The sequence below is a fragment of the Pholcus phalangioides genome, unplaced genomic scaffold (genome assembly GCF_987345545.1).
Source record: "Pholcus phalangioides strain wild (caught in Gottingen) unplaced genomic scaffold, Ppha-v1.0 ptg000004l_1, whole genome shotgun sequence".
Classification (NCBI taxonomy): Eukaryota; Metazoa; Arthropoda; class Arachnida; order Araneae; family Pholcidae; genus Pholcus; species Pholcus phalangioides.
Window position 1 is genome coordinate 11,986,002 of NW_028301597.1, and position 14,879 is coordinate 12,000,880.

The 14,879-nt window shown below is 38.1% G+C and overlaps 1 protein-coding gene across 2 annotated transcripts in view; it reads left to right on the plus strand.

Moving 5' to 3' along the window:
• The first annotated feature begins 4,266 nt into the window (after nucleotides 1-4,266).
• Nmt (N-myristoyl transferase) overlaps nucleotides 4,267-14,879 on the plus strand; it is a 338,957-nt gene continuing 328,344 nt past the window's right edge. Inside the window, exon 1 of one of the 2 annotated variants that reach the window (XM_089256021.1) lies at nucleotides 4,267-4,626. In XM_089256021.1, coding sequence (XP_089112147.1) covers nucleotides 4,487-4,626 — 140 coding nt within the window. In that variant the 5' untranslated portion in view covers nucleotides 4,267-4,486. The remainder of the gene's footprint in view (nucleotides 4,627-14,879) is intronic. The other variant, XM_089256022.1, reaches the window with a different exon arrangement.

Consider the following 14,879-nt stretch of genomic DNA (forward strand, 5'->3'; position numbering starts at 1 on the left):
GGATTAAAATGAATTCCACGGAAAAATTTTTTCACTAAGACAAATGTGGGAGATTCATATACTCATTTATAGTTACAGTTATCATAATATAATTTATAAGTTGAAAATAATTTCAATCTTTGACTTCAATAAAGAATAAAAATTCAAGTAGGCTTCGTGCAAAATACGGGAAAAACCGGGACACTTTTGCTAAAAAGTCGGGACAAACCAAAAAAACAGAAAATACCGGGACTGTCCCGGGAAATACGGGACGTATGGTCACCCTAATTACAACTATATATGAGAATATTAATCTCTCACATTTGCCTCGGTGAACGTTTTTTTTCGTGGAATACATTTTAATCCACTGCAATTTGCAGTAATGAATCATTTCCCGCCATTGTGATTTTTCCGCAATTGCAACAATATTTGGCAACTTTATTTCGTTTTGGCGTTAATTGGCAATGTCCTGTATTTTCCCGTATTTGGAATCCTAATGTCCCGTATTTCTTTCGAAGAAGTATGGTCAGCCTACATATTGGTTAACGTGGCTACAGTTTGTATGTCCCTCAAAGAAAGAGGGAGATATCACGTGATCCAAAAAGCCTCATTGAAGAAAACCCGGGCAGCGCCGGTTAGCCAATTTGGCAAATGCATCGCTATTCCGTGATTACACGATTTCAGCCAATCACGTCTCTTCGTGGTTTACGATAATTTTGGTTTACGATAATTCCCACTACCTTATTATCGTACTATCAGTTGTGCTTTCGGTCACAAGGTGGCTTCGTTATGTAATTACTGGAATGTATTCTGATAGATTAACACTGCATGCCAAACAAAATTGTTCATTTTAATTCTCGTAAGGGAAGGATTAAAATTCCGTGCTTAATGGTAGCGAGTGATGAAGGTGGTAATAAATTTCGAAATTTTTTTTTCAAAAAAAATGCTTTCGGTGATCATGGCCCCCCCACACACATGGAGCAGGGCTCCCTAGGCCGGGATCTTTTAAGGGACCCCCGCCCCCGTCCGACTTTTCACGGGCCCTTCTCAGGGCCGTCTCTATCCTACAGTTAATTTATGAAAAAGCAAAAAATGGTGAGAATTGTCGCGGGTCCCAGGGCTAGAGCCGTCAGACCCGCCCTTGTGAGGGCCATGTCGGTGATACATGCGCGTATACAGTAGCGCGCGGATCATGCAATAAAAGCATTCGCAATTGGTTCTTCAGTAATTTGTACGGTGTTGTGAACTATTCTTGACCTGTTTTCACACAAACACTGGATCCACCTGGAATCGGTTTTTTCAACGAACACAAAGGAAGTTTATGTACCCACGAGCGGATCAGAACAGCTGCAGGGGGTCGTGCGTTGCAAGATTGGCTCGCTAGTGTATATGCGCCTTTAAAATACAAGAGTACTGTAAATCAGTTAAATATAACAAAAACATGCAGAAGAAATTAAGACCAATAATGTTATAAAAAGCATAGTTGTCTTTTAGTGGCTTTTCCTAAGTTCCGATTTTTAAATATTTAATAGTTGTTTAAGACTAATTAACGTGCATAATATATATATTTTATACAATAATTTATCGGTTTATTTTTAGTCCATTTACTATCGAAAAATGCATTGATAAATTGGAGACATTTTTTAGTAAAATTTACAAGGATTTTCTATCACATTTCAGAAATTTGAAGTAGTTATACTCCTTTTACTGTTTGAATATTTAAGTTTGCTTTCAATGCATAAATTTGTTGGTTTAAAAAATGAAATCGTTTTATAATAACATTGAAAATAGCGTGATTGCGCATTTGAAATGCCTCACGGAACATCAGTGGAAAGTGGAAATGTCTACCTTGTTTGCAAGGGCGTAGCGAGGGGGGGGGGGGGACTTGAGGGTCTGGTCCCCCCCCCCGAAATGTGAGAAAATTACCGAAAAAAGGGAAAAAGATGGCCAAATCGATTATTCTGTCACTTTGGTCCCCCCACGAAATGAAAGTGGTCCCTCCCCGAACGAAATTTTTGGCTACGCCCCTGCTAGTTTGCACCATTGTTCCGCGATCAGATACGAAAATGAAGATATCGTAGAGTTACGAAAATTATCGTACAGGCTGAAGCAAAGTGATTGGCTGTGTGGAAAAAATTACGAAAAAATTGTGTAATCGCGAAATAGCGGTGCATTTGCGAAATATGCCACCAGGTATATCTATAGTCTGTTTCAGGTTAACTTTGCAGTGAAGACAAAGGTAGAGAGTGTATTCCTTCGCCGCAAAATATAGTTCTCATATATCGGAGGTTTAAGATGAACCTTTATACAGAATATTTCGATTTTTTCTATGATTTTGAAAAAAATACTGAAAAAAACATCGTTTTGAACCGATGTTTACTTGTTTAAAATTGTTAAATTATAAAAAATATTGGTTACCATTATCAAAAATCCATAGCAACGGCAACGACACTCTGGCGCGATATCCTAGAAATTTTCCCCGCCAATATCACTGTCGTGTTTTTTCCGTTACACAATTGTATACTGTAATATATATATATTTTCGTTATTTGGTTGACTTTTCTATAACGATACAATTTTTCATTGTTTTACATGCAGTTATAGGCTTACATAAAAACCAATATTCAATCAGTTTTATTTTCTCCCAAAAATAGGCTTCAGTGAGTTCAGATATTCACTCATAGATTACTGGAAGTGTTTCTCTTCCACGAGAGTGCCGATACTATTGTGAGAGGCTGTTTATGGGTGCAGAAGTTTTGGTTAGGTTTTCCTTTTTTTTTAATTATTTATTTTTTGCCATGTTTATGGGATAGTTTTAGTTTCCGATCACGGAGAGTGTTGACAGAGTCGCGACTTCCACTCACACGAACAGACGCCATCTTCCACCCACCTGTTTCTCTCGATGCCCCTTGCCTTTAGTGTCTCTTCAGATAAAATAAATGAGGGGGGGGGGGGTCCACAGTGGTTTGGGCTTTCATCTGTTATGTGACAGTTGTGTCTTAATTTTCACCAGAGATAGACACGCTAAAGTTCTCTGCTCTTCCATTCCTAAATACTATATTTTTGGTTTTTGAATACTCGCTGTAAACAAAACTCGATAAGAATCATTCGTAATAACCATGAGCAGCCGCACATCAACCGTAACAAAAGACAAAAACTGTCGTGTAAACAAGTGGAATCGACGTATACCGTTCGGGGAAGGGGGGAGGTCAAGCGACGGAAATTTCTGCAAGAAAAGTGAGTAGAAAAATTCTAAACTTTTCCGTATCATTATTATTATTTGGTGCTATTCCTGCATTTACACGTGAAAACAGAGTTAATCTGCTTCTTCTCAATTTTATTTAATATTAATTTTTTCCATTTAAATTGAAGAAAAAATTAAAAATCCCCAAGTTTTTGAGAGCCATGGTTAATATACAGTATTTTAAAATTATACGTTGCTTTCATAATATTGTTTGGATTTTTTTTTTTTTGTAAAAAAATGAGGGAAGGGAAACATTGCAGAAACATATGACTGTTTTTTAAAATTTTTAGTGTTACTTACGACACATAAGATAATTATTTTTTCTGAATTTTAAAACACTTTCTAATCAAAAAACAAAAAAATGATTTCAAAAACCTCACTTTAATTTCTGAAAGTATCGGCAGTGGTTTTCTTTTAATTCTATAATTATTACTAATTTAACTGTGCAATTACGTTACACGTAAAAAATATTTTTCTCAGTGAGATTGGCGAGAATCGGCCATACCTTACCGAGGCCGCGCATCGATACATTGGTTAAGAGGCTTTCGTTCCCATAGCAACGAGTGATGCGGTTCCCTCGTAGCTTCCCCTTCACTGCAAAGTTAACCTGAAACGGACTATAGTTCCAAATAAAACCAACAATTGTAATTTGTGTAGTAAACACATTGGTGTGGTAAACACCAAATAGGGCTTTCAGCAACAAAGGTAGAGAGTTCGAACTCCTCTGAAGTCAACTGTCCTTTTTTTCCCCCTGCCTTCCATCTTCATTTCTTGATTTCTTAAATTAGTTTTAATTGTTCTGGTTCTGATCTTTCTTGGAAAAATTGGAACTTTGTAACATTTCCGGCGTCGTTATAGTATTACCCGCGGCCGTTTCTTTGGAATATTCTGTTTGAACTAATCAGTTTTGTTAGTCACAGAGTCGGTATTTTCAGTCTGGCGAAATCGTTAATGAACCCTGATGTTTGGCGATAAGTTGCTGCACGTAACAGCCGGAGGAACAATTTAAATTCGAGGAAAAGTAACCCTCTTATATTGCGCATGCGCGTGAACCTGAATCAAAATTTCTGTATCTGCAACATTATTACAACTGAAAATTATAGTCTTGTTTTTTGTGTGTTTTTGGTATTTTTTTCTCAAACAGGGGATGGCTCTCAGGTATAAAATCCTGTATAATTGAAGAACAAGAATAAGTCAAGTCAAGTTGGAATTATATTCTAGAAACCTTGGGAACACAACAACAGCTACCCGTGTCGTGAAAATATGGCGGAATCTGCTATATCCATGGATGAAAATAACGAACTTGAAGAGTCTGATAATGTTGCCGAACCTTATTCTGAATCAGAAGAACCAGATAAATGTGTGCAACTTGATGATGATGTAAAAAATCGCGATTCTGATGTGTGAGTTTTATGAGTTTCATCTATTCGCTAAGGTGGGGATAAGTGGGAACTGTTGCTGTCGGTACGAAAAAACAGTGCGCGAGAGCTGTTCTCAGACTAAAGCAGTTGTCGGTTTGATGAAACGATTTCATTGAAGGAATAATAATCTGTTTTTCATTAACTGCCAACATTAAACTGCTTGGTGTGGCGTAGGAACAGTTGAGTAATTCAAGCGGGAAATCTTGTCAGGAGTGATTATTTTTGCCATCTTTCTTGTGTTGACAGATGAATCTTTTTCAAAAAAGGGGAGAGGGACAACTTTTTCTCGAATCTTAAGGCAGTATGTGTGTATGCATATCGGGTCTAGAGAAGTCCCAGGTCGCCAGGTGACTTGGAAATCTAGTACCCCAAAATTTGCTGCGCCTGGTTGCTGAATTGGCGGCTAGGGCCGTAACTAGGATTATTGTACTATTTTACCGACCGGGCTAAACATGATTTTTCTACCCCCACCACTTCAAAATTGAATAATTTTTAAGCGTTTCATAGTTCCCTCAATAATTTACAGCCCGCGGCTGCAGCTCCCGCCTCTAGTTCTGGCCCTGCCGAGGGCGAAACTTGATTTTCGAATTCTGTTTGTTTCTACCATTGTAGAAGAACTGTATCACTGAATCTTGGGAATGTCAGAAAAAAAGATTTTAAACTTTTTCCCTAAAAAACAAAGGCTAAGATTCCATGAGGTTACCTCCAAAATGCGATTGAGCCAAGATTCTGGCCTCTTGGTGACAGAATATTTTTTCACCAAACGTCTTTTTACTGGTCTGGTGAAAAAAAATTGCACTAAAACTCTAGTGGGATCTGAGAAACCCCACTGCAAGAAAATCAGATGTTGGTAAAAATATTTACGTTTAATTGCCATATGAGTAATATACATTTGAATGTTATTTGTGCAGCCTAGGCAAATACTTAATCTGGGTTTCAAGCAAAGGGACTTTTTGTGCTGCACACAAGAGAATTTCGTCTTTCTGCCTCTCTTCTGAGGGTATAACTGGCAACGTCATTTTCGAACACGTGGTGGTCATTCCTGTCCTCCATCTCTCAATTTATCACAAGCTGCCGAAGCTCCCTTAGAAGATATCTGGTTTCTCGCCGACCAAGCTATTTGATAAGAGCAACCATCGCCTAATGAAATCAAAAATTTTCTTCTTTGAATCTTCTGTTAAATTTATTCAGTTAAACTTGATACAATAGCACTGTTTACACCAGCAGTGTCCAACATTGCAAAGAAAATAGCCATAGGCCATCTCCTTGTGTGTTTTGAAGTTGTATATGTGTCACACAGCTGATAAAGAATACCCACCCTACCCTTTGTGTCTTTTTAAAGAGAGACAAATGGCCTATGGACATCAACTTCTGCAAATATTACAAAAATGTAACACAAAACAGGGAGAAAATTTATCAGAAAATGTTTACTCTTCAGCAAAAAAAACCTATGTAAACATTCTGGTGGGGTCTCGCACACCAACTACTGTCGACTTTCAGACAGCGTATCACAAATTCAAAGTAATGACAATTACAGTACCATCTGTAGGCCACTAGAGAATACCAAAACCAACATAACCATCTGTTGACTAGTTTGAGACGTAAGTGCAGAAAAATATAGCATGGGGTCTATCAGACCACACCAGACCAGTTGAGGGTTATTACACACGTGTAACATGTTGTCAAATCTCAGCTCAACAGAAGCAATTTAATACCGTTAGTAACTTGGAAAAATCGGTGCTTAAATGCATTTGTGAGCAGAATATGCAGCACCATTGCGTGATCAAAGTGAAATGTGATCAAGTTCACCAATGCAATAGTACAGAAAACGTTTTGTCCAATCGTTAACTTACATGCTTACTTGACTTTGATATTTTTCTTTTACTTTCTCATGAACCCTCGCCCACTAATATAAATGATAAAAGAAAATGAATGCTGAAGAAAATGAATGAAGAAAAGAAATGCAGTTGCTCACCGTAATCCAAATATATTGGAATCAATAAATGACAGCAGGGCCCAGCTTTGTGAGCCATTATTGTCAACTTCATGCACCTGAACTGCATTTGATTAAATCAAAAAGAAAATGTAATTTTTTTAAAACGCCCCCATTATTATTTCACTAAGTGCTTTTAAAGCCCTAGCTTACAAAAAAAGACAGTATAATCCAGTTGGAGCAAACAAGCACAGAGAAAATAAACATTTCCAAGGTGCTACATTTGACGACTTTCTGAAGGGTCCATGCCACCCATGAGACTGACTTCTGTTGAAAGCTGATTTTTTTTCTCATCAGATTTGATAATATTCATGCATGATAAAATCAAAAATTAACGAGCCAAAGATAACAAAAACAGAGCCAAGACTCTGATGTCAGTGAGAATTTTAAATGGCTGTTAAATGAAGGCTAGTGGTTTGGTTTGAAAAATATTCTGGTTGCCAATAAAAAAATTAGAAGCTTAAACACCAGAATAGACTATTGGGATGCTGGGCCACCATAGAGTGCTTGGTGGTTCTCTTGGCCTCTAGACATATTACGATTTAAGTATACACTAGAGCCAACCAGAATAACTTATATTCATATTTATTTACATAGACGCCTAAAGTTCGCGTCCAACATATTTCATGTCCAACAGTCAACAACCTGTCTCCCTTCGGCTCCATGGCCTTTTCACCCGATCCGATTATTATACATCACTTCATTTCACTTCCGACACATCCCCCCTTTTATGTTTATTTTTTTCATAAAAATGACTCTAGTTGATAGTGTCAGTCAGCGGATAATGCTGGGGCTTCCGCACCACACGACCGTATCGTGTTGCTCTGATGGGGACGGATGTTTGTTCTCCTGACGACTTTCCAGTTGGCCTTCTCGGCGTGGTGTCGTCATCCCGAACTGTCGCACCAACGGGTGGAAGCTCTACAATTCCTGGATCCAAATCTGAACCAGGCTCAGGGCGTTCAGTTCTGTTCAGGTGGAACTGATTTCTTCTCACAGATCCCCTTGGCGTCTTGAGGATGAAAGATCTCTGGGTATCTGTCCTGCGCTCGATTTCGCCCCATGTCTTCATGTCCGCCACCCACACCGTGTCTCCTACATTCAGCTGCTCTCGAGTGCGGACACCGTGGCGATTATTTTAATTTTTCTTCTGCTTCTCAATCCTTGCCTTCTCCTTCCCCCTTACGATCTTCGTCGGGTTGGCAAGGCTTTAGCAGATGAGGGTAAATCGGAAACCGTTGTTCTAAGGCGACGCCCCATCAGCAGCTGAGCTGGACTATAGCCATTCTCCAATGCCGTGTTTCTGTACTGGAGCAGTGCTAGGTATGGATCTGAATTTTTCTCCATCAGCCCTTTGGCCACCTTGACCATGGATTCGATGAATCCGTTTGCTTGAGGAAATCTTGGACTTGATGTCACGTGCTCAAACCCATACGTCCGTGCAAATTCTTGGAATTGGGAGTTTCTCACTTTCTCGAATTGGTCCCCGTTGTCACTGCGTACCTTCTTCGGAATGCCATGGCGGGCAAAGATCGATTTGCAGTGCTCAATAACATTCGCTGAAGTGAGCGAGTTCAACAACGCATACTCTGGGTACCGAGAGTAGTAATCAGCGAGCAGCAAATACCATTTCCCGTTTAACTTGAACAAATCAATGGCCACCATTTCCCATGGTCTAGAAGGGAAGTCTGTCGGAATAAGTGGATTATGCCTGTTGCTCCTATTCTGACAACACACAGCACACTTCTTGATCCTGTCTTCAATTTGCGTTGACAGACCGGACCACCAAACACACTCTTTCGCAAGGGCACGACACTTGTTCACTCCCAAGTGATCACAATGAAGTCGTTCTAGAATGTCTTGCTGTAAGACTGGTGGTATCACAAGGCGACTGTTTCGTAGCAGTAAGTCATCCTCGATGAACAGCTCGTCCTTGACGTAGAAGTATGGTAATTCTGCTTTGCTCAATGTCTTCTTATCTGGCCAGGTGCCAGCGATGAAAGAAATTATCTTCGAGATCGTGACATCTTTTTTCTGTCCATCTTCGATCTCTAATAGCCTAGCCTCCGAAGCAGGAAGTGTAGAGATGACAAGTCTCACGTAGGACTTAGTCTCTTCCTCCAATTCATCGGAGCTGTCACTCTCAAGAGGGGCTCTTGAAAGGGCGTCTGCGGTTGCAAATCATCTCTTCTCTGAGAGCTTGATACTCGCATGACTCCGCTAGCACACGAAGAACAGAGATGAACTCCTCCACTGGTTCTCCGGAGTGTTGATCTTGGCCAGCTCGTATATGACATTTTTCCTGGGCAAGAAATGTCTGTCAGATGCCGATATTACCAAATCGTACTTCTCCTGGACCGCTGATGGCTGGTGAAACGAGGTGAAAATGTCCTCTGCTTGATCACCCAACAGGTAGAGAAGCGTGTTGACCTGGTCTTTGCCACCCTTCCTCGCTAGCCCTGATGCGTCGCGAAATCTTTCGAAACGTTTCTTCCATTTTGGCCATTCGGATGGCGTTGTAAATGAAAAGGGTCCGGGACACGGCACTTGAAATGTCGACGACATGTTCTTAGCCTTAACCATAATCGCCGACTTATGTAAATCGGCGATTTAGGCTTAGTTATTCGAACGTTAGTAATCAAGCTAAGACTTATTCAATGACATTCGAAAAGTGGATCGGTGGATCTTTCTGGATCCCGCAGCTGCCACCATGCTTCGTTTGGCCTCCTAGACATATTACGATTTAAGTATACACTAGAGCCAACGAGAATAACTTATATTCATATTTATTTACATAGACGCCTAAACCAGAGCGTTTGACATGCTCTCATGTCCAACAGTCAACGACCTGTCTCCCTTCGGCTTCTTGGCCTTTTCACCCGATCTGATTATTAAAAATCACATCATTTAATTCCCGACACACTTGGTTCCTAACAATTTGGGAGACTACTAGATTTTCTTTTAAATTAAGCCCTTGTGTTTTTCTTTGTCAGTATTATTATTAAATGAGTGTTGATTAGGGTTGGGGAGTTTTTCCTGAAGTGGGGAAAATCTGCTGTGGAAAGAATAGGTTTCCTTCACTGAATATGGAAGAAATAAACTGATTCAAAAAAAAAAATCATTTTGTAGTCATGAAATCATAATTTACTGCTGCTGCTATAGTTGATTTTTTCAACTGTAATAGTAATTAAATTCTTCCCTTTTATCAGCTCAGTATAATGTAACAAAACCATAGCTGCCAAAGCTTTGAATCTCAGGACTTTGGTTGCAAGAAACTCCTGGGTCATTCCATGTCAAATCACCCAGCCATGAAATCCATAGTGTCAGATTTCAATGATTTTTTTCTTTTTTGTTGCTTTTACTATCCTTATTAACCGTGTGAAATATTATTTGCATATCTCAAAAATTTTTTGAGAAAAAAATGTTGAAATTTATCAAAAAATGATACAGATGACTTTTCCGAGGCTCAATTTTTAAGCGGCATTGTTTGAGAAAATAAATCATAACTTTTTCAATTTTCAATATATTCAATTTCATATATATGAAATTTTCACTAAAGTGTTCACAAAAACATACAGAATAGGAATAAAAATAATTCATACACTTACATATGAAATTTACATGCAAAAAAATTATGTAAACTTTGTTTTTGTGGAATTTTTCGTTAGAAAAAATACAATTTTTCAAACGTATTTTCAGACCAGAGGCACAGCAGTTACCAAAACAATTTTAAATTTCTCATAAATATATGAAGTAAAATACTGGAGAAAAAAAATGATGGCTTTTTGACCGTTAATATATTCTGGCTCGCAACACAAAATTCATCGAAATAAAGACTGGAACGCTCCGATTTCAAATCATTCTACTAGATACTGCAATGCAACCCATCATCCCAGATTCCAATTATTATTTTTCGTTTATTACTTCTACCATCCTTGTTGACCATGCAAAATTTCTCATCACTATTTCTCACAACATATCTCAACACTTTTTGAGAGAAAAGTTTTCTAACCCCACGAATGACATCTCTAAGGCCAACCATTCAAGCATTATTATTTATGAAAATATATCATTATTTTGCAGATTTTCAATACATTCAAAAGAAATTTTCACTAAAATGCTCACAAAAAAATGCAGGTTATGAATAGAAAAGAAAATGTAAACCGTAGAGGAAAAGTCATTTAAATTTGATTTTTTTATTTTTAACACAATTTTTTAAAAACTTAGTTTTGGATGCACAGCATGAATTTTCAATTTTTTTAAAATTTAATCATATTAATGTATTAAGAAGAGGACTGTAGAAGAGTAAACATTATTTTGACAGTTAATACATTTGAGTAACAAAACACAATTGTACTTACCAGGTGTACAAGTATGAAATGCGGATTTCAGAAAAAAGATGGTGCACCAATGCAGTTTGTGCTATAAAGATTTCACACTGCGCCATTTTGTTGTGTCATCAACAAGTGTCAGATGCGCACGAGTGATAAATTGGAAAAGTGTGTGCATAGTGTTGTATTGTTGTGTTCAATATGTCGAAAGTTATACTGAACAAAGAGCATTCGCGAACAGCATTAATTTTTTTGTTTTCATTTGAAGAAAACTGCTGCTGAATCATACCGATTACTTCGAGAAGCTTATGGTGAACATGATCCATCGCAAGATACGTGCGAATGATGGTTTTGGTGTTTCAAAAGTGGCGACTTCGATGTTGTAGACAAGGAACATGGAAAACCGCCAAAAAAAAAAGGATGGGGAATTTTAAGCATTGTTGAATGAAGATGATACTACACAGACACTAAAACAACTCGCAGAGCAATTGGGCGTTAGTCAACAAGCTATTTCCAATCGCAATGCCCCATGACAATGTGCAATGCTCCATCACATACGGCAAAAGCGGTTCGCGGCACGTTGGAAGCACTCAGCTGGAAGTTTTACCCTATGCGGCTTACTCACCAGACTTGGCTCCTTCCGATTACCACTTGTTTGCATTGATGGGTCACGCACCTTCTGAGCAGCGCTTTGGTTCGTACGAAGATGTGAAAAAATAGCTCGATGAATATTTCGCAGCAAAAGGGGAAGATTTTTACTGGCGTGGTATTCACAAATTTCAGGAAAGATGGGGGAAATGTATAACAAGCAATGGAGCATACTTTGAATAAAGCACTTTTTATCATTCTTCCGAATTTAACGTGTTTTTAAAAAAAAAAAAAATCCGCATTTCATACTTGTACACCTGGTATATGACTACATTAATTATATTTTTATATTTCGACTTTAAAATATGATTCATGCTTAGTAATAAGAAATTAATATTTTATTTTTCATGTACGCTTATACATTTATTACAGTATTCATTAAATTAAGTTTCATGAGTAGTTAATGCAATAATTCAAAACAATTAAAAAAATTTAAATTCAAGGATTAAATGAATTCATGAAATAATTAGAAATGTTAATATAATGTGTGTCAAATCAGAGTTGGTGAAAAATTACTTCAATAATTAGGTTTTTGGGGGGGTTTAAATTCATACTTACAATAAATTCATTTATTGTTGAATAAAATAATTTTTTAAATTAAACCTTCATGTTCAGATTCTTAGAAAAGTGTTCAAATTCCAAATAATTAAAAGAATAATTAATTTCACTTTTAGTTGATCTATAAATATTTCTTATGATGCAACAAAGGTGAACTTTTGCAATCTGATATTATGTTTTTGCATAAAGAATTATTTTGCATTTGAACAATCTAGATAATATTAATCGTATATATAGATGTATTTTTGAAGTTTTTTTTAACATGTTAAATTTAAAGAATAATTAAATAAATTATAAAGTTATTTTACCAAAACAGTGTTAAATTTTTTTAATTATTGATTGTTACAGCATATATATTTTAATAAACATGTAATTAATATGTATGATAAATATGAAATGGTTATACTTGTGGGAAAAAAAATTCTACATTATAATATCCAACATGGGCCTATAGATTTTTCCCAAGATATAATTCAAAATTGCTCATAAAAAGCTAGAATATGAGGCATCAAATCACAAAGAATGAAATAATTATCAGATACAACCTCATTGTTGTAGCTGAGGCAGATGGAAGAAGAGAGTAGAATTAAAATCTGATGTAAACTGAAGAGCCAAAAAAACTGGTACACCTGCCTAATATCGTGTAGGGCCCCCGCGAGTCCGCAGAAGTGCCGCAACACGACGTGGCATGGACTTGACTAATGTCTGAAGTAGTGCTGGAGGTAATTGACATCATGAATCCTGCACGGCTGTCCATAGATCCGTAGGAGTAAGAGGGGGTGGAGATCTATTCTGAACAGCACGTTGCAAGGCATCCCAGATATGTTCAATAATGTTCATATCTGGGGATTTAAGTGGCCAGCGGAAGTGTCTAAAGTCAGAAGAGTGTTCCTGGAGCCACTTTGTAGCAATTCTGGACGTGTGGGGTGTTGCATTGTCCTGCTGAAATTGTCCAAGTCTGTTGGAATGCACAATGGACATGAATGGGTGCAGGGGATCAGACAGGATGCTTACATACCTGTCACCTGTCAGAGTCGTATCTAGACGTATCAGGAGTCCCATATCATGCCAACTGCACACGCCCCCATACCATCACAGAGCCTCCACCAGCTTGAACAGTCCCCTGTTGACATGTAGGGTCCATGGATTCATGATGATGTCTCCATACCCGTACACGTTCATCAGCTCGAAGCAATTGGAACCAAGACTCGTCAGACCAGGCAACGTGTTCCCAGTCCTCAACAGTCCAATGTCGGTGTTGTCTGGCCCAGGCGAGGCGTGAAGCTTTGTGTCGTGCAGTCATCAAGGGTACACGAGTGGGGCCTGCGGCTCCGAAAGCCCATATCGATGATGTTTCGTTGAATGGTTCGCACGCTGACACTTGTTGATGGCCCAGCATTGAAATCTGCAGCAATTTGCGGAAGGGTTGCACGTCTGTCACATTTAATGATTCTCGTCAGTCGTCTTTGGTCCCATTCTTGCATGATCTTTTTCCCGCCGCAGCGATGTCGTAGATTTAATTTTTTACCGGATTTCCGATATTCATGGTACACTCGTGAAATGGTCGTACGTGAAAATCCAAATTTCATCGCTACCTCGGAGATGCTATGTCCCATCTCTCGTGCGCCGACTATAACACCACGTTCAAACTCACTTAAATCTCGATAACCTGCTATTGTAGCAGCAGTAACCGATCCAACTACTATGTCAGACACTTGTTGTGTTATATAGGCGTTGCCGACCGCAGCGCCATACTCTGATTGGTTCCATATCTCTTTATTTGCATATGCATGCCTGTACCAGTATTTTTTGGCTCTTCAGTTTATATAATGCCTGGTGGTTTGATATATTAGATGTGATGTTGTTATTTTTGTTGTTATGATGATTGTAAAAAAATAATTTATGATGATTATGATTTATTTATGATGATTATTTTATATGATGATTGTAATAATTGCTTCATTGTGAAAACAAAAGTGTTAGAATTAAATTGTCCTCCCCCCCCCCCCCCCATCAAATGATGCAAGTTTAATATAAACATCAATAAATTAGATGAAGAAACTGAATACTGGGAAGATAACCAGTAATAGTAATGTAGAGATACGTAACTTGGAAATGTCAATCACTAAACAAGAAGCACTTGAAGAAATTAATTCATCTCTACAGAACATAGAAGAGTCACTAATTAAACTTCATAGGACAGATCCACAGTGCAAGTCAAACAATGTCAAAAGAAAAGTTGAATCTGCCTGTAAGGCCCTCCTCACACGGGGAAACTAAAATTCGGCAACTGATAAGAGAAACCGTTTCCTGAAGACCAGCACGTATATCGCTCTAGACGCCCTCACACGAGCAAATTGGCGTATTGGCGATGAAATATAGAACGCGACTCAGTCACTTGGCGACTGGCATGTTAGTCGCCGCCAACTTTTGTTGAAGAAACTAGAAACTGCCTTTAGCATTCCTTCATATTTTCGTCATGCGAGTTTGGACCCAAATTGAAAAGCAATCCAGAGTGTATGTATATAAAATAAATTATCAGTTGAAATCATATAATGAAATTTCTTCAGAGTTTCAGTTCACAGGTAAATATATACACGATTTCTTTATTTAAATTGATATTATTTGGAAATTATAATGAAATCAGGGGTGTCAGAATTGTTTCGAAACTGTGGGTGCTCGTGTTTAGTTTTATATCAGAAAGT